This window comes from Phaethon lepturus, unplaced genomic scaffold (assembly GCF_000687285.1).
Source record: "Phaethon lepturus isolate BGI_N335 unplaced genomic scaffold, ASM68728v1 scaffold20840, whole genome shotgun sequence".
NCBI lineage: Eukaryota > Metazoa > Chordata > Aves > Phaethontiformes > Phaethontidae > Phaethon > Phaethon lepturus.
This window is the reverse complement of record NW_010511449.1, coordinates 9,772-29,150: the sequence shown is the minus strand read 5'-3', so window position 1 is coordinate 29,150 and position 19,379 is coordinate 9,772. Positions and strand designations below refer to the sequence as shown.

At 39.0% G+C, this 19,379-nt stretch overlaps 1 protein-coding gene across 2 annotated transcripts; it reads left to right on the top strand.

Moving 5' to 3' along the window:
• Nucleotides 1–8,530: 8,530 nt before the first annotated feature.
• On the top strand, nucleotides 8,531–19,116 carry LOC104618432 (guanine nucleotide-binding protein subunit beta-4). Of its 2 annotated transcripts, XM_010284020.1 has the most exons (9): nucleotides 8,531–8,611; nucleotides 12,714–12,752; nucleotides 13,478–13,584; nucleotides 14,527–14,590; nucleotides 15,427–15,589; nucleotides 15,718–15,784; nucleotides 15,934–16,135; nucleotides 17,373–17,589; nucleotides 18,767–19,116. In XM_010284020.1, exons 1-9 carry the CDS (start codon nucleotides 8,555–8,557, stop codon nucleotides 18,871–18,873), a joined length of 1,023 nt encoding a protein of 340 aa, XP_010282322.1. In that variant the 5' UTR covers nucleotides 8,531–8,554; the 3' UTR covers nucleotides 18,874–19,116. The 2 variants fall into 2 exon arrangements, with proteins under 2 accessions (XP_010282322.1, XP_010282330.1); XM_010284028.1 differs by lacking the exon at nucleotides 12,714–12,752 and having other exon boundaries at nucleotides 8,555–8,611.
• Nucleotides 19,117–19,379: the final 263 nt, after the last annotated feature.

The following is a 19,379-nucleotide window of genomic DNA, read 5'->3' as shown; positions in this document are numbered from 1 at the left end:
TCAGTTTGTGTGTTTGTGTCCACCTGTCTGTCCCCAGGGAAGAAATTTGACTGGAACCATCTCTGTCTGTCATGTTACTTAATGAAGCAAAAAGATAGAACCCTAAGATCTTTCTTGATACTTCTTACACGTTTTGAATTGCAAAACCAGTAACAATTTGTTCAGTGATGGAGCTTCCTGTGGTCAGTAAACCAAATCTTCACTGGAGAATTGTGATTATAGTCACTAAAGACAACATAAATTGAATTTCACATGAAGTTCTGTTTGCAGGGAGTGTGATAAAAATAAATCTGTGCTTACGTACCAAAACATTGTGACCTGGAAATGAACGTAATGAATATAAGATGCAAGAATGTTACTTTTGGAAAAATTTTGGACTGTGAAATATTCATGCCTTTTAAAAATTCCTTCCAGTGCTTTTTCCAGCCTTGTGCTTAACACTGAATTTCTTGGATTTCTGTTCTAGAATCTATAGTGTGTGTGGGCAACGAAGAGTAGAGGCTTTCTGTACATGTTTTATGAATGTACTTGGCTTAGATTTTCAGTTGGGTTTTAGAAATACAGTCTCATATGTCTGAGCTTAAGACAGTGAACTGTCAACTTACTGTATAAAGAAGGGTAAAAGTCTAAATTCACTCATTGTTTTTTACTAGTAAACTTAAGAATTATTTCACTCAATTTCTAAACTGTGATTTCCTTTGTCAGTTTTGTGACTGCTGTTAACAAGGTTGGTATTTGTTGGTCTATTTGTCTCCCATGGAAACCGTAATCAAACCAGTCATCAAACATGGAGACGTGCCCTGATCTGTTGGGACTGATCACGGTGGGGGTTTGCGCTCTCGTTTGCAAGCTGAGCGTGCGCGATGTCGGCGGCGCTGGTGAAGTCTCAGCGCCTTCTAAATCCAGCAGCGCTACTGCAAGACGCGTTCAAGCTGCCGCTTTCTCTGCTCTCCTCTGTTGGTGAAAAGCACTGAGGGTTGATGCTTTCAGTCCTTAAGTCTGAAGGTGAACACAGATCTTTATATTTGTCTGACTCAAATTACTTCTGTTAATAACTCAAAGTAGCTATTGCGGTAAATACAAATATTTTTTATGTAGCAGGCTCTATTTTGAAGTTATATTAAAATCAGAAGCTAAGTAGGTATGCGTGTGTAAAATGGCATATATTTCTGCTCTTTATGATGCGTAGGGGTACGAGGTGTTTTGGCGGAGGAAGGAAGGAGGGAGCAATATTGCTGGCGTGAAACTGCTTCTGCCACACAATTCGTGGGTGGGGTTGTATTCGTGATGTAACTGCATGGGGCACGTTAGCACATGAAGAGGCAAGACTACTTTCATATCCCACTGATTTGTTGTTTGCCTGTGGGTCTCTTTTGTGACCTCTCCTTTCCAGCTGTACATGCAATTTTGAGCGCGTTAGGTTCATCGGTTCCTTAAAATCGGGGATGGTGTCTGTTAGAGAAATGTGTGTTTAAGTAAGTTTTGCTAATACCCTTCCTCTCGAGAGGCGTTGGTTGATTATTTCCTGTTTTTGTACCAAAGCTATAGTGGAGATGTGTCACTTTAAAACACTTCCAAAATGTGCAGAAGTGCAACAATAGCGCTGCCCTCAGCGAGCGAGGTCACACCCAGGCTGCTTCCTGTTTTCTTCTTGGGGAGGCCGGCGGCCCTCGACGTGGGGAGCTCTCCTCTGCGTGGGCCTGGGGGCTGCAAATCAGTCTCGCCATTAATTCCGTTTTACAAAATGAAAATCTAAAAATCTTAATTTTCAGTTAGGAGCTCCAAGCTTATTTTCTAGATGGTAACCATTTTGTAAAAATTAGCCGTCACTGTCCTTCTTTACCGGAATGTCTAAGATGTTCTCCAACTAATGCACCCCTCAAAAGTATACATTAATGAGACAGAAGGGAAGGAGATGCATTGAAGAGGTTTGAGAGGAGCAAAGAGCAAGGTACACGGTGGCACAGTACAGCCCTTATATACTGTTATTTCAACTTACGCCTCTCTCTGCTCAGATTTAAGTATTAGTTGACCAATATAAAAGCTCCTTGCTTTGTTGTCTTTGTTTATGGATGCAGTACAGCTACAAATCAGAACAAAGAATTCTTGGGAAAATGAATAGCTGGTACGGTCTCTGAGAAACAGAGGAGAGACAATATAGGGCCAAGATACAGTAAAAAAAAAAAAGGCATTAAACATTTAATTCTCCTCAGTGGAGAGCTGTGAGTGTGTGTGTGGTCCTCAGACAGCTCTACCATACTAAATATATTATGTAAAATTCCAAGTAAAATACTTTTTATATATGAAGGTATGTAACTACAGTATAGCATTAATGCATTTATTTTAAATGGCTGTTGTGCAGGCCAAGATTTAACTTTATGTAAGACTTTATCCACTGTGTCAAAGTTTATACCATTCTTGAATATGTCAAATTCATTCCATTCAGGCTGTAAGAAATGAAACCTCTCTGGTTTTTATTCTCTGTCATGGCTTTGGGGAGACATAAATGAGTGGGCAAAGCTGCCAAAGTCTTAATTAGTGTCACTAAATGAGGAAATGTTTTATGAAAATCTTCGTTGACAGGCCCTGAATATATAGAGTATTACCCTGTGTATGCTGCTGGAGCTCGGCTTCAGAGCCAGAACCCCGCCGTCCACCGCTGTTGAGACAGCAAAGCCTGCATAGGCTGCCAGCAGTTACAGAAGACAAGCAAGTAGCTTTACACAAGCGACTTCAGCATGTAAAGGTTTTGTGGCCTGAATGTGTGTGAGTTACCATTATAGCTCCCTTGAGAGAGATGTGGAGTATTTCTTGCTGTCTTTTTCCTGCAATTAGTAAAGCGCTATAGTTAGTGTTCCTTATGTTTAGCCACCTGTGTGATCACTAGTAGGGATGATCACATGAAAGCTGTGTGAAACCTCCTCCCTTACTTTCTGCTGCTCTGCGTTGATCACTTGTGAGATCTTACTGTGTAAGAGTTGAAAATCTGAGGCTGATGTGTATAGGTAAGCACTTACTTCAATTCTAAAGGCCCGTTTTTTTGAGACAAAATAAAATTCTTGCCAAAATAATTCTTTAATCGATAGCTCTTAAGAATCCAGTCAGACAGACTGTTTTTTCTGCAGCCGCTTTAGATATTTGGCACAAAACCAGCAATGCTTTGTTGTGGTAAGGGGCGTATTTACACTTCTCTAGTCTCTTTTTTTTTTTTTTTTTCTCCTGTCTATTGGTGATTTTGCATGGGAATAAGCTAAGCTTGTGAGGGATGTGAAAATGTGTGTGTTTTTTTTTTTTTTTTTAAGGGACAAATCACTTATCTTAGTTTGTAAACTGTAATCTTCTCTGAGACAGGAATAGCTCTGCTTTGCAGAACTAAAGGTTCCTATCACTACATGCCTGACTGTTCTGTTTCGGGTAATCTGCCAACTATCAGCCCGTTTCCTGGCTTTCCAGAGCTGCGGCAGCTCTCGGCCCCAGCACCAGCCTTCTGCTCAATGCCGCAGGGTCGGCAGGTCCCTGTCTGATGAAATCCCTGCATTCTGGCTTCAGTAGGTGCTGTGTCCTGCCCTGCTGCTGGCCGGTGTGTCGCAGAGGTCCTGAGCTTGGAGAATCTTCTTACAGTGTGTTCTCAAGTGCATTTGGGGTGAGTTTTTGCAGGGAAAGGAACGTTTTTCCAGCCACGATGTTTGAGTCCACAGGTTGCAGAGAAAGTACTTTAGAGACAAGAACCTGTGGTAATTTGTCGCTGCCTGCCCATGTAATGAAGAATTAAACTTAGCAAGTGATGCTGCTACTGAATCAGGAACAGTGTAAGGGGTAATTTATCTTTGGAGCACTCGAGTCTGCCAGTGGTTTTCTTGACACTAGATCTGCTGTGGAATCTGACTTAGTTAATTATTTTGCCTCAGGGGGGACTTTATTTTGGTATCAGTAAATTCACTTGTACAAGTCCACTGAGGAAAAATTGCACTGAGGTAGAGTTCAGCCTACAAATGACATTGCTTTTATGAGGGCAAAGATGTGCTGCCTGGGTTACACAATAGTTGCTGCTCACAACGAGCTCCCTGTATTATTGCTTCTGATGGGAAGTGTCTCGTGTCCTTGACCCTGTTTCCTAATCGCTGGGGTGTCCTGCAGGGGTACACCCCATGGCTACCAATGGTATTAAAAACTTCTGCCCTTTCCTGTTGCTCGTCCCCTAAGGCCTCTTTGCCGTAGCAGGTGATATTATTCATAGTACATCATGCACATCATGAATTGCATATGGAGAAAAGCATCTGGCTTCTTCATCGGGGTTTCTATCTGTGAATGTTGAAAAGCAGATACCACTCGTATTCTTCAACTAAGGTAACTCAGAATATTTTTTTTTTCTGACTAAATGCTTATTAAAAATATTAAGAAGTCAGGGAGGCAGACATTACGTTATCTCCTGTCTCCTGAGATGACAGGAAGAATCCCAACTCTCTGCCTAGAGGTGCAGGAGCTGATGGCTTTGCTGTGTGCACGGCCGAGTACAATACAGCTGGGCTCCTGGGGAGGATCATGTTCGGAATAAAGAATTTTCCAGGCTGTGGAGCAGTGCTCCTTCCTGGCTGTGGTATTTTGATCTTCCTGGAGAGGAGAATGAACAGGCACATGTCCTTTGTAACCTAGTACAGGTTGGAGCTGGATCCTCTTGAGGTTTTCAGTAATTTGTTGTGTGAGGAAAATATCTGCAATACAGAGGTCACCTCTGTTCTTTGCAATCCCTGTAAGCCCTGCGAAAACACTCCCAGCATTTAATCTGATGAAAACCAAGTTGCTCTTTATCTGATGACTGGTAGCGTTGGGAAGTAGCACACCTCAAGGTTGTGGTGATGACCTGCTTCTCTGCACTGAGCACAGCTTTATAGGATGCAGCTTCTGCTTTGCCATTGCTGCCAGCCATCTCTGTTCTGTGTTCTTGCTATGCTTCACTGGTCACCTCACTGATACGCTTAAAAACGGTATTACAGCAAGTAAATCTAGGCTGGATAGTGGTTTACGCACATAACTACATCTTTACTATGTCTTCCTCTCTTCTCTCTTTTAACTGTATCACTGTAGCATCAGAAGCATTAAAACAAACACAGATGTGTCTGCGTGTGCCGGTTCCAAGCACGTGCTTTTCTTTCTGTGTGCTGTCGTGAGTATGGCATCAGTAAGCTGTTCACACGGTAGTTTGACAGGAGTTCAGAGGTCCTGCTTCCAGAGTTTAGTGTGAATCTGGAAAAGCATCCATGAGAACTTCCTTTCTACCCACTCAATTTCTGTTATTTCCTGTGGGCACCTGGAAATAGTGCTTAAAAAAATTAAAAATCCCAAGTGGAAGCATCTTGCCATGGTTCTGCTAAATACTTTATGGTGGATGATCATCTGAACACGAGCAGTTGTGGGAGCTGTAGCCAGCCAGTACAACAGAGAGTGCTGGATACACTTCCATTTTAATGGTTAAACTGTGCACTTAGTTTGTTTACTGCAGTATCCCGGTGTTTATATATAGCTTAAGAATATCTCAGAGTTTGCTGTTCAGCTGCTGTGTACTGGAAGGGATCCTTAATACTTAAGGCTAGAATAATCCAGTTCTAAAGTGAATCTAGACTTTGTAGAAATGCGTACTAGCTTGGAGGCTGTTATAGTTGTTGAAGTGTAGCTTGACCTGGAACCACTGATACGTTTCTGCTGAGCAGTAATGCTAGTGATCTTGCAAATTTAGAACATACTGATGTTGCTAGGACTTTTCCACTAAAAAAAATTGTTTCTTTCAAAAAAGCATGAAATATCACTGTCCTTTAATTTGCTTAGGAATTGATTTTTAAGTTAAAGATGGATGGCTGAGAAGGCTTCTGAAGCTGGATTATGACCGTGTAGGAACTTGTACAGGTATAACACGGTGTAAAGCTGTTAACAGCTGTTTAGCTTGATACAGAAATGACGTTAATGATGAACAGTACTGATAGGAATGACAATAAAGTCATTAACACTGTCTTTATGGTTGAAGTGCTGCATGGTCATTGATGGTCTTTGAGTGCCAGTGCAATGCTGCAGCCAATTTTCTAATATGCTCATAGCTTTACCTATCAATAAAAAAAATGCCCTGACTCTAGCTACTCATGGTCAGCCATGCATGCTTCCAGTTGAATAATAATGCCACTTTCTTTATGTTCAATTATTCTCGGTGTTGAAGTTACTGCTTACAGAGCACTGAAGTGTGTGGCACATCACAGGGCAGAAGCTGACTTCCCTTCTCAGAAAACTAGAGATACATCAACTTCTCTGTTAGGAATCTTTATCTTCTGTTAAAAATAGCATGCAAGACTGCTGAAACATTGTCAGATATCATGGCTGGCTTGCTTTAGACATTTGAGTCCGTTGTTTTATCTGTGTTACTTTTGTGTAGGTTCTAGAAGAAAAAAAGGAAAAACATTTTTAAAAGGATAATTGGACACTGTCAGAACTGAAAGTGGGACTATATTTCATAGAGGTATAGTAGTCCAATCAAATATATTAAAATTGTAATTAAACTTCAAAGACTATAAAGGCATGTGATTAGCATGCACGCTAAAGTGATTACAGATCTTAATGCTTGATTTTTTTACATCGGACATTAGTGTTGATGACTTCTGTTTTATGCCTGCAGTGCCTTAAGCAATATTACATAGTCTGGACTTCTGAAATAGGAAGTTAATGGTAAATAAAGTAGTCTCTTAGAATATTCATATATGGATTTATAATGTCTTTGTAGTTGAACAGAGCATAGGTTTAAGGAAGGGAAAGGTATGAACTTCATAGTTTGCTTATATATAGATGAAAACAGTAGTTAGACCTTGTAAGTCACCACTGTGCTCCTACTGATTAGGATGTATTTTGATTTGGAGATGATGCAATTTGTGTATGCTTGTGGGTTTATTCTGAAATGGACTTTGCAGTTATAGCTGTGGAAAGCGTGGAGGTTCAGATTGAAAGAAAGAAAGAGTAGATGTATAATTAATGCAGATACACTTTCCTTCTGGAGTAGTGAGAAGTTCTGTAGCTCTCAGAAACTTGTGCAAGATGTCAGTCCAAGGGTGATTATCTTATTAGTAAGTTACTTTGAACCAAAACCTTTCACTCTAGGTCTGTGAAATGTCGTGTTTTATAGATGGAGAAAAGCCTTACAGAGTCTGTCTTGTAAAGCACATCACTACTGAACTACAAAGAACCAGTAGTGAGACCAAATAAAGAGGTTTCCCTAGAGGTCTACAACTTAGCAGCCATGCTGTGACCTTTCTTCCCCTGTTTTTCAGCCATTTTTCAGTGGATTAAATTGGGTGGACACTATTGTCTCTTATGCTTAAGTGAAATGCTTAGAATAACATTCTAAATAGTTTCTTCTCCCTGCTTCTTTTCCTTTCTCCCTCAATTTTAATTTTGTGAGTAGTATTCTGACTTTTGTCTGTCTTATTCTAAATAAGCTAGAATTGTTTTGGGTTTTTTACATAATGTAGTGGGGCCACCACGACCACCACCTTTCTGGTGTGTTTTTTCTATCATGGAAAAAAAAATACAGTTAAGTACCTGGCTCGTTCCTGCGCAAGCCACTAGTTTATTTTACTTTCACTGCAAGGATACTGAAGTCTACGCATATGTGAATAGACTTAAGAGGTCTCTGTACTGGTGTATGGCTGCACTGCTGTATTGGGGATAAAGAGGAAAATGATCTGAGGAAACTGTTCAACACACTGAAAAAATCAGATGCAAAATCTGATTGAAAAAAAAATACTGAGAAGTGTTACTGCATGTGGTCTTACTGTTTACTGATCTTTTTATTAAGGTTGCTTTGAGTCATTGTTCAGGTGAGAACTGCTTTAGGTTGCTGTGGGCTGTAGCAGCATGAGGATGCTTTCAGGGATGGTTTGGTCTTTCCTATCCCTTCTCACTATGTGGGTGCTTTTGAAATGAAAACGCCATTGTGCCTTGGCCAAGGAAAATACGGAAAAAATTGCAGAAAATCTGCTATTTCAGCTGTAGTCTAGCATTCAAAATTTTCATCTCTAATTAAAACAAAACCTGCCTTGGATGTCATGTGCAAAGGTGCTTGTATCATAGCACTGTTGAGCTCAGAGGTGAATGTTTAAGGCGATCACTGCAGTCTTTGCTCTCTGTTGCCATCTTGGGGAGAAGACTGACAGAGGTTCCGGGTGGGTGAGAAGGGTGGTGCTACGAATGCATTCAGTAACAGGTTTTTTTAAAGTACAGTGAGTGGTTCTGTTCTTCTGACAGTTGCTTCTATATTCAAAATAAACGTCATTTAATTCTGCTTTTCATGGTAATTCAGGAATTGAAACAACTTAGGTCTTGCCAAATTTATTAGACAACGTAGTAAAGGGAATATCTGTTTGGAAGCCTTTCTAAAGGCCGAATAAATACATATAGGTTCATAGGTTTTTTCCTTTTGTTTTTTAAGGAGGAGAAAGTGATGCTGAAACTTATTTTCTTCCCTCTTTTTGGCAGGTTTTTTTCACCCGTGGAGTGTGAGAAATAGAGACTGAAGAAGATGAGTGAGCTGGAACAGTTACGGCAGGAGGCAGAGCAGCTGCGAAATCAAATCAGAGTAAGAATTGCTAATTACTTATTTTTCATTATAAAGTTTCTCCTTTAAAGGAATAAAGTGGAAAGATCACATCTATTACTTGCCGCTGTTTAAGTTGTACACATACTTTCAGAATAGTTGTTCAAAACTCAGAAGAGTAAGCCATTGGTATAATGAAATGCATTCATAATATTTCTTGAACAAAATGGTTTATTTCCTGTTGAAGTTTGCTGTGTTTTGTTACTAGTGGGGTGTGTGTGTCTGCAAATTTTTTAGTTTGGATTTAAAAAAAAAAAAAGGAGCAGCAAGCTTCTAGAACCTAGGCATAACAAGTTAAGGATATTAGAAAAGCTTGTTTCTGGGCTAAAATTGACCGCCGCACTGCCACTCTTGATAAGCATGCAGGTCAAAGCATGGAGTGTGAGAGAAGACCTCCTAGGGGTGGATGTCTTTTCTACAAGCCTTATTTCTTTGCTTCCTGTTGAATTAATTTGTTTGAAAATGCAGATCCCCCCATATGTGCTAATTTTTTGTTGAAATTACTCATTGAAGATAAACCAGGTATAAGCTGTCATGTCCAAAGTCAGTTTACCAGGAATCTGTTGCAACATGCCTGTATATTTCACTGGTGCAGATTTCAGTAGAGAGAAAAGTATGATGCATCATGAGGATCTTCAAAGCCTCTTTATTCTTCATTAAAAGTTCCTTTTTCTAAGCATGAAGCATCCACAAATCTGATTTGTGTGGGAACGCCTTAGTTGCAGTCGTTGGCATCAACTAAGACTACAGGTTTCTTAGAATATGTTGCGCATACACTGACATTTTTTAGCATGGCATCTGCTGGCAGCAGTTGTTTTGTGGTGGTCTGCTGCGTAGTGCAGCGGGTGTTAGGCTGCTTATTAGTATCGTCCGTGCGGCAAACACTTCATGTGTTAGTGCTTGTGTTGGGGGCAAATGCTGCTTTCATTGCTGCTCATTCGGCATCATTCAAGGAGAGTTCTGGGTGCTGCTGTTTTCACTTAATACTCCGTTGAAAGACAAGCCAGGGGTCAGTCAGTTGTTGTGGCCCTGGGTACCCCTTCTAGCAGCTCTGTAGAGGAATGCAAATAAATTTTAGTTTAAAAGACTTTTTTGTACATTTAAGCTTTATTACAGTATTGCACAAATAAAAGCTATACAGGATTTTTCAGTTCTTCCTCTGCCTTATGAGTAAAGACTTTCTCATGTTGGGGTGAGCCAGTTAGTCTTTAATTCAGTTCTAGTAATCAATCAGGCTGGTTTTATGCAAAATGGTGTTCTGTGAAGAAGGAGATACTAGGCAAGTAAGGGAGCTAGACTCTGTTGCAGGAATGTTTGCTTTTTTTTAATTTTGGAGCATAAAAATCTGATTGTCACTTTGTATAAGGACACCATTTTGTGGCTTTAACATTTCTCTTGTAACTCTATAACGCACACTCGAAACTGGATCTACACAGATGTAGCTGAGTAACTGTGGCTGTTGCCATTGAAGTCTTTTGGCTCAGCATTGGCAATTAGTGTTTGCCTCCTTGGATCTGAGTGCAGGGGTGGATACCTCATGCTTAATTTTAACCTCCGTTTAATATGCAGTTAGAAAATGCTCTTGATGACTTAATCATTTTTCAAGAAACTTTCTGACCAAATAATTCAGTTTCATATTTGTATAGGCGAATATTTATCTTACTAAATCATTGCACAGTTTTCTTTTTGAATAAATGTTTTGTTTGGGATAGGTAAGAGGATAGATACAGGATCTAAAAAAAAAAAAAAAAAAAGTTTAAGCTTCTAAAATACCTAGTGGGCTGGTAATTTTAAGGAGATTTTTTCTCATGTGCTCCTAGAAAGAGGTGAGGTTGCTAACAACACATGATGTTCTATGTAATAGCTAACAGTTTGCTATCTTAGTTATTTATATTTTTTTGGTTTTTTGCCTGATATTTTCTGTAACAATATAATCATGAAAAATCAGCTTTGTGCTTATAAGTGAATTAAAAGTAAGATTGTACCTAGCAACTTCCTAAAGCAGAATAAACTGTGATGCGCAGCTGCCAGTTTCCAAACAGACTTTTTATAGTCTGTGATGTTTTAGAAATGTCTGGTGATACTTCTTTTTACAATATCTAGGTGGTATGAGTCTCCCCATGCAGTTACTACAGCTGTAGCTCTCTTCTGTACACAGACTACAATGGAGGAATAACATTGCATGAATTTTTAGTGCAAGAATTTTGAAACCTCAGTAAATGATGAACTATTAGATAGCAGGATGGCTTTGTAGTTAAAGTTGGTTCCTGTTTGTGTCTGTAATAAAGTTCCCATGGGATGCGTGTCCTCACTCTGAGAATTGAAATTCAGGGTATGATTTTTGGAAGTGTTGCATACTTGGCACAGTGTCCTTTGAAATTGAATGACATTTTGAACAAATAAGACACTGTATTTTAAAAAAATACATACAATTTTGGCAAAAAAAGATCAAGTCTTAAGTGTGTATGGTAGGAAGTTGTGGGGACTTCACATTTATTGATTTTTCTCACAAATTCTGCATTGTCTACTGCACGAACTGAGAAAAAACTACAATTGTATAGAGTAATTTTTTATGTTCTGACACTAATTATTCTGTTACAATGATGAGTGTGTAGAAATGACAGTTAAAATGGGAGAATTAAAATAGCCTGTTGAAACTTTGCTTTTCCTGCAACTTTGAAAATCCTTATGGCAAGTGTTAGACGATCTTAATAGGCCTAGGTATAGGTGCTGTTAATAGCACTTTCTTTAAGAAAAATTGCTTTGTTTCATTCAGATTGCTTTCAGAATTCATTTTATGTGGAACATCTTCAAGTGTTTCAGCTACACTAAACAATTAAAGTTGTTGAAAATTCAGCGTGTTTCTTCCTGTGGATGAAATACGTCCTGAGTGCTAGGGGATTTGCTGCTCTGGTATTTTAAACCCCTCCTGATTCCAGACATCAACATATTATAAATATTTCTACAGTTCAGACATTTTAAAAATAAGTTGAGATGACTTAATCCACTCTCAGGCTTGCTTCTGGGAAGAAAGCTATAAAGGGTGGTCAAAATAAACATGCACTAAAAAATTGTTAAAGTCACAATGTCAAGTAACTCTCAAGCAAGAGCTTGAAAAATTTCAAGATCCTAGTCTGAATGTGTTGATGCCGTTCCAAAATGTGTGAGTAAATGTTTCTGTTCCTTCTCTCAAAGACGACACTGCCATTAGTGTAGAGATTGAACAGTTTCTTGGGGTGGAGGGACACAGAAATTTGTGGTGAAGGCAGCCATTCGTCACTTCTGGGTTGCCTGCTTCATTGGTTACAGAAGAAATGGAAGTAAAGTCTGTCTTCTAGGTAAAGTTGAATAATATGCAGAAAGTAAGTCCTATGCTGATAGGGTCCGAAATAAAAAAGACAGAGTATCTGTACAGAGACCTGAGCACCATCCATTCCATGAAATGAATGAGGGTGTTAGTAGAATATTATTTTCCTTCATTTTGTGTAAAGTGCATCAGCAGCTTAAGCTTCGGTAAGCCTGCTGTCTGTCCTGCTCTCCAGACCCAGCCTGTTAATTTTCATCCTGCCTCACGACTAGCATCATCACACCTGCGATGGCAAGGAGAGTTACTGCAAGAGCCTAATCTAGCACAAAGCTTGCTAATTGTGTGTAATATGTGGTTGCTTTTTTAGGTGGATCAGTTCTTCCTCTTCTCTTGGTGCTCAGCACACCCTGGGCAAGCACATCCACACCAGGGAAGGAGTACAGGGAAGAGGGTAGGCGCTGGGACTTTAGGATGGCTCCAAATGCCTTTGAATCACATATTCTGTAGAAAGGGAGACTCAAAGGTTGCTGGACCATGACCCTGAAGTCCATCTTCCTTCACTAACCCCCCAGTTTGTGTGCCAGTGCTTTAGATTCCTTCAGCAACGGAACATACTAGGGTGACAGAAGGCATATTGGCGTGTAAGTTGATGTTGACTTGTGGCTTTTTGAGTGTGGTGAAGTCTAGCTTAAGAGTTATTTTTCCTTTAGACACTTTCTCTCAGTCGATGCTCAGTGTTGCCTTTTACATTCAAATTGTTCCATTCTTTCGTTTCAGGATGCAAGGAAAGCATGTAGTGACACAACTCTTGCCCAGGTATGTTCTTGATTCCATGTATAGGCTGTTACTTGATATAGTAAAAAATAAAAATACCTACTATTTATGACTCTAACATGTTCCTGTTTAGTAGTTGAAAGAATAAAGTGAAACCAGCCTTTGGAAGTGTGCTGTGTATTATACAGTTATTTAAAACAAAATGCCACTACAAAAAAAAAAAACCAAAAAACACCCAAAACGCCAAAAGCCAAAAAACCCCCAAAACCCAACCAGTCAAAAAAAACGCCCGACCATTTTAGTGGGTCCTGTTTCCAGTATACCTTTTAAATAGAGTATGTTTTGTGTGTAGTTTATTTAGAAAGACTTAAATAAATGTCTTCTAGGTCTGTTTTAGAAAAGTATTTTGCACTGTCATGCTTCAAAAAGTAACAGTGCAGTAAATATTGGAGGATTTTCTTCCACTGATTTTAATGAAAAATTTTTAGGTCTGATAATCTGATGTAGACTCAATATTACATAGTATTATTTTTAAAAACTTTCTAAAGTTTCAGGTATAGCCATAGCGAAGTGTGTTAGTGTATCTTCTGCAAAAATCTGTTTTCCCCAGTGTTGAATGGACCTAATCCTGGGCCGTACACTGGTATCCTTTTTTTATGTTGCATGCCAAGATAGCTTATTTTCTATTAAAGTTCAAATGTATTTAGTTATCTTGTATATTAAAAATAGTCCTCAGTATCTCAGGGGATTGTTTTATTTATTTTTAGATCACAACAAGTCTGGACTCAGTGGGTCGAATTCAGATGCGAACAAGGCGTACGCTTAGAGGTCACTTAGCCAAAATCTATGCTATGCACTGGGGATCTGACTCAAGGTTTGTACAAGCGATCCTTAAACATGCAGTTTAAGGGTTAGAAATCAGATTGTTGACTTCGGAATTAATACTAGGTTTTAGGAACCATATGGTACGGTGTTGGTGCCCTTGCAGGGGGATCACAGACCATGACTGCGGTGGGTTTTTGTCTTTAGTTACAGTTTGTCTTTTTAAAACGCGTGAGGATTGTGCAGTGGTGATAGAGAAGCCTTGCGTGAAAAGACTTTGCTTGTTCTTACCACAGACATTTTGCCTTTTCCTTCTAGTTTTAACTACGTTCTTTCAGTCTGTCTAAGCAGAGGAGGGTATGTGGTGAGGCGTATTTTTGGAATGATGGATATTGTATTTTCCAATATGTTAAATAATTATGTAATTTCTGTGATAACAGAGATAATAACTTTAAGGACAAATTTTATTTCATTGAAAAAAAAGATCCTTTTTTATGTAGGGGGAAAAGTTACTTAGCTTCTCGGAGGGAGTTTTGTTATGCCGCCTTTAGATGGTCAGATGTTAGTAGAGCCTTGTGGTCTGTTCTCCTTCATGTAGTCCAGAAAGAATCTAGACTCCGCTCTCAAAATAAGATTTATTCTCCCCTAAATTTCTTGTTAATTTTTGTGTAGCTGTATAGTTAAAATATTAGTATACAGAAAATGAAAGCAGCTGTGGAAAGAGAGTTCATAAAAAGTGTTTTCAGTAAGTTGTTTGGTTCTGTCCATTTTTAAAAATAAGTCCTAGTGGACGCAGGGGATTCTTGGGTTGGGTAATATATACCTCTTTGCAGACTTTTCTCCCAACAAATGTTGCCCCCAGTGGGCCCCCCCCCCAAAAAAAAAAAAAAAAAGAAAAAAGGTTGGTAATGAAATTTCTGTATCGGTTGGTAATCATGCATTGAGATTTTTGTTTGTTTTGTATTAACATATTTTATTTTGTGTTTATATTTAGGCTACTAGTCAGTGCTTCTCAAGATGGAAAATTAATTATATGGGATAGTTATACAACAAATAAGGTAGAGTTATTTATAATCCATATCAACAATTCATGCATAATTTGTGTGTTTGAGGGGTTTTGTGTCTATTTTTTCTATGTTTGCAAGGCAAAAATGAGAAGAAGCAGTCTTCTTCTAATTCAAGCATAATCCTTTTTTTTTTTTTTTCCCCCTTTCGTGACTAGCTGTTTACTAGAGATATGTTGTAGGCCGTGTCTCAGAAACAATAGTTCTAGGTAGTATGTAATGTTTTTGCTCCAGTTTGCTGGTGCAGTAACTTGTAGCAATTGCTCTCTGCCTGCATAGTATTGCTTCTGAAACTAATTTGGTTTTAGATTTTAGAAATACACAACCTCAGAATTTACAAGACTGCTTTGCTTTTGAGGGCAGAGAAAGTTTAAACAAAACGAAACAAAAAAACCCCCAACATGTTAAATGAGAAAAGCTGAGGTAGAGTGTGGAGTGGTGATTTGCTGCTGTGAACTGTCCAGTCTCCATAGGTACAACCATCCTACTTTATAACCTTACAGTTCAGGGACATAGAAGAACTGGACAAAGAAACCCCAGTAGAATAAACAAATGTTATAAATGTTTAAGTTTAGAATAGCTTTGTTATTAAATAATGTTGTACTGAAGTTCTGTATATCTACCCTGGACACTACTGGTATTTTTCATGCTAGTATGTATGTATAAATATGGAATGGGTTGTAATATGTTGTAAAATCAAAATACTACAATACACAATCTACTTGGTATGCTTAATCTGCTGTAACTCATTAATGGATATGAATGACCTCATGAGTGAAAAATGAAAGCTAACATGTGACGTAGCATTCATGAGCTCTGTCTTTCTGAAGATGCACGCCATTCCTTTGAGATCCTCCTGGGTGATGACTTGCGCATACGCACCATCTGGAAACTACGTTGCCTGTGGTGGATTGGACAACATCTGTTCCATATACAACTTAAAAACCAGAGAGGGCAATGTGAGAGTGAGCCGAGAGTTGCCAGGGCATACAGGTCAGCCATATTCTTACTTCAGAAGAGGTTACAGGCTAGCTGTGGGAGAACTTCAATCACGGCTCTCGGATTTTAATCTTCAGTTACTACTCCTGTGTCTGAAACTAACATAACTGTTTCGGTTTTAGGATACTTGTCCTGTTGTCGCTTTCTAGATGACAACCAAATTGTCACTAGCTCAGGAGACACCACTTGGTGAGTTTTTGAGCTCTGTTGGCCTTTCCCCCCCACACCCTTCTTTTTTTCCCTTTTTTTTTTTTCTTTTCAATGCCTTAATTCATGTTTAAAACTTAAACTCTCAAATAACCAAATACATTGTGTTAATGTTGTCGCTTTATCTGCAGCGCTTTGTGGGATATTGAAACTGGTCAACAGACCACCACATTCACTGGGCATACTGGCGATGTGATGAGTCTCTCTCTAAGTCCAGATATGAGGACTTTCGTTTCGGGTGCCTGTGATGCCTCCTCGAAGCTTTGGGATATTCGAGATGGAATGTGCAGGCAGTCATTCACAGGGCATGTGTCAGATATTAATGCAGTTTGTGTAAGTGATCATTTGTATTTCCGCATGGGAAGAAATGGGGAGGATAAAAGCTATAGTTGCATGAATTCTGGATTACTGGATTTTAAATCTGCTGGATTTACTTAGATTTAAAGTAAATTACTTAGGGTAGAGACTGTAGAATTGTATGTAATGAAGAAGGTTGTCTAATAACTTGACGATTAGTTTATAACTGAATTATGTTTACCATTATCTATGATGCATTGAAGTGTTCTTGGAATAGTTTCAGCTATGTTTTTGTTCAGTAACGGAGACCTTACTTTTTTTTAAAAAGCAAAGAATGGAGATGGGGAACTTTTTTGCAGTGTGACAGTATGTTCAAAACTGAAAATTGTAGATAAACACAATATGCTGAGAGGGAGCAAAATAGTCAGGCATTCTCATCTGAAAAGTGTTTTGTTGAACGAAAGTGTACTTGGTATTTTCTGTTGAAAAGAGCTTTCAGCAAAATATTCTGGAAGGCAAAGTTAAAATCAGGACTTACATTGAATCTTCATCCCTGGAATAATTTTGTAATATTTATAAACTGGATTGTATTTCCTCTCTTTCATAGTAACACTATGTTCTGATCTGCAAGATACCAGCTCTGATAAATAGGGAATGAATCTAAGTCTAAGCTGCATCTGTTTTTGATAAACATGAAAAATTATTAAGGCTGAGAAAATACCAAAAGCATGACCAGTAGAAAAATGCAGTTCCTATACTTAGACCTGGAATCCTGAGATATGCTGAGCTCTTTTCATTACTATTTCAATCAATATGGCTGTTGTAAGAATGACTGTGACTTGGAGTAGGTTTTTTGGAAATGGAATTGCTTGCTTGCAATCTTCCATCTTGGCTAGGCAACCTGGCTGACCAGCTCAGGATGGAACATTGTGTACCTCTTCACTCAGGTCTTCCTGTCGCGCAGCCAGGATGCACATAACTGCATTTTGCTTGATTTTGTAGGAGTTGCATTCCCTTTGACTCCTGTTACACCACATACAGGGACTGTCTGGGTAAAATTCCAATCATTCAGGTGTTACCAATACTATTCTAGAAGTGCTTTGTGCATAGTTGTGTGTATGCATTTTTTTAACACACAGGCTTTTAAAGAAAATAAATCATTCTGCCATTATCTGGTCACCCTGGCAAAATAATCCTGTAATGATTCAGAAATAATGCATGAACAATGTCTCTTTCTGGTGTCAAACTCCTGTCTCTTAATTAAAACTTTCAGTTTTTCCCTAATGGACATGCATTTGCCACTGGATCTGATGATGCTACTTGCCGGCTCTTTGACCTACGTGCAGATCAGGAATTAATGATGTACTCGCACGACAATATCATCTGCGGAATCACTTCTGTAGCCTTCTCAAAAAGCGGTCGCCTCTTGCTAGCAGGTTATGATGACTTCAACTGCAACGTGTGGGATACTCTGAAAGGGGAGAGAGCAGGTGAGTACACGTAACTGCAATGAGCTGAAGTTTTCCATTTCCTTAGCAGCAGATGGATGTTGGAAATTTGTGCAAAATGCAGAGCCAGTCCATTGTCAATGCTATTGCTGATGTTACGGAACCTGACTGCTGTCTTTTAACACTGTTTTCTTTTTGAATGGCATCCTTTTATTTTTATTGCATTTCGTTGTATCTGCCAGTTGTTACATTGCATTACGGTTTCATCTCTGTGATGTGTGGAGTAAATGCTCCAGTCAGTGAAATACTGTTCTCTTTGGGTATTGGCCATTATATATTTGTGTGCTGGAAAATACCAGCTCTTGGCGCTAAGGAATAGCCTTTGAAATTTATTTCACTGAAGCATATGAAATTAAGTAATACAAAATTACATATGTGCGTTGACTTTTGCACCCATCGGAGGAAGTAGTTCAGATAATAGTAAGTTACAGTAGTCTCTTTGCTTTGGGGACCATAATTTCCTGCTGTTGGGAGAGGGGGGAAGCGGACACTTTCAGTCCTTGAATTAGTCACTTGTTGTTAGGATAGAACAGCTACATCTTTCTCACTTCGTACAGTAGTTTCAAGGATGGAGCCTGGTTCAGTTCTGAACCTTGCTTCTGCTCTTCAGACTGAAAATACATCCTTTTCCTTAAGGGACATGGACAGGCTGATCCCTGACCTTGATGTGGTACCTTGGGAGAGCAGACAAGTGCAAGAATGGGTAAAAGGAAAGCAAAAACAAAGCAGGAAGAGGCAGGGTACAGCTTTTCTAATAGTCTGACACAATACGTGGGGGACATTCAATCCCTAAGGTTTGCAAAACATGGGGAAACTGAAGGTGGTTCCTGTATCCAGGGCATTGTCAGAAGACATCACGCGTGATTTTGGAAGTACTTAATGGCTGAAATTGTGGAAAGCATTGCTGAAAACGGGAAAAAACAGTAGAGAGTCCGATGAGGGATGAGGAGAGCAAAATGGGGGCAATATTGTATGTACATATTTTTAAAAACCTCATTGTTTTTTGTTGTGGTGTATATAATTCTTCAGGGTAAAGACAAAAAGGATGATTGGATCTTGCATTACATCATTTTTAGCAAAAGACTTACCTGGGAAAGCAGAGCTAACAGCTGACATGACATCCTATGAATATTAACTTCCATTGCTTCTTCTTTTCCAGGTGTCCTTGCTGGCCATGACAACCGTGTCAGCTGTTTAGGTGTTACTGATGACGGCATGGCTGTAGCTACAGGGTCTTGGGACAGTTTTCTCAGAATCTGGAATTAACTGGGAGCCAAACATGTACATTCTCCATTTGAGATCTGGAGAGATCAATGCTGCAGCCTATAGCTGTGAAATAACATTTCTACCTTGTATTTGCAGGTGAAGTTTTTCTATTCACTGATTATTACACAAAAAGGCTTTCTGTAAACTAGAAAAAAAATCAAGTGAAGAAATAGGGGAGGGGGGAAGAAATCACTGACTTTTTAAAAGGGGCCAGCACACATAATCATGGTGACCGTCAAACTAAGAGCCAGTCTTTTTGTTTTTGGTGGTTTGGTTAGATTGTCCTTGAAGGGTTTTTGCTTGTGCTCAGTCTGCTAATCCTGTACTTTTTTTGTACATAACAGAATATACACGTTATAGCAGCCAATCATGTAACATTTGTCTGTATGTAAAGAAATATGTTTGCATTTTTTAAGGAACTACATTTATAGCTTTGCTTTTAACCCGAGATGTCACTTCTGAGTTTTGTAGTGGATGAACTAGATTGCTGTTTTAAATGTTTTTGT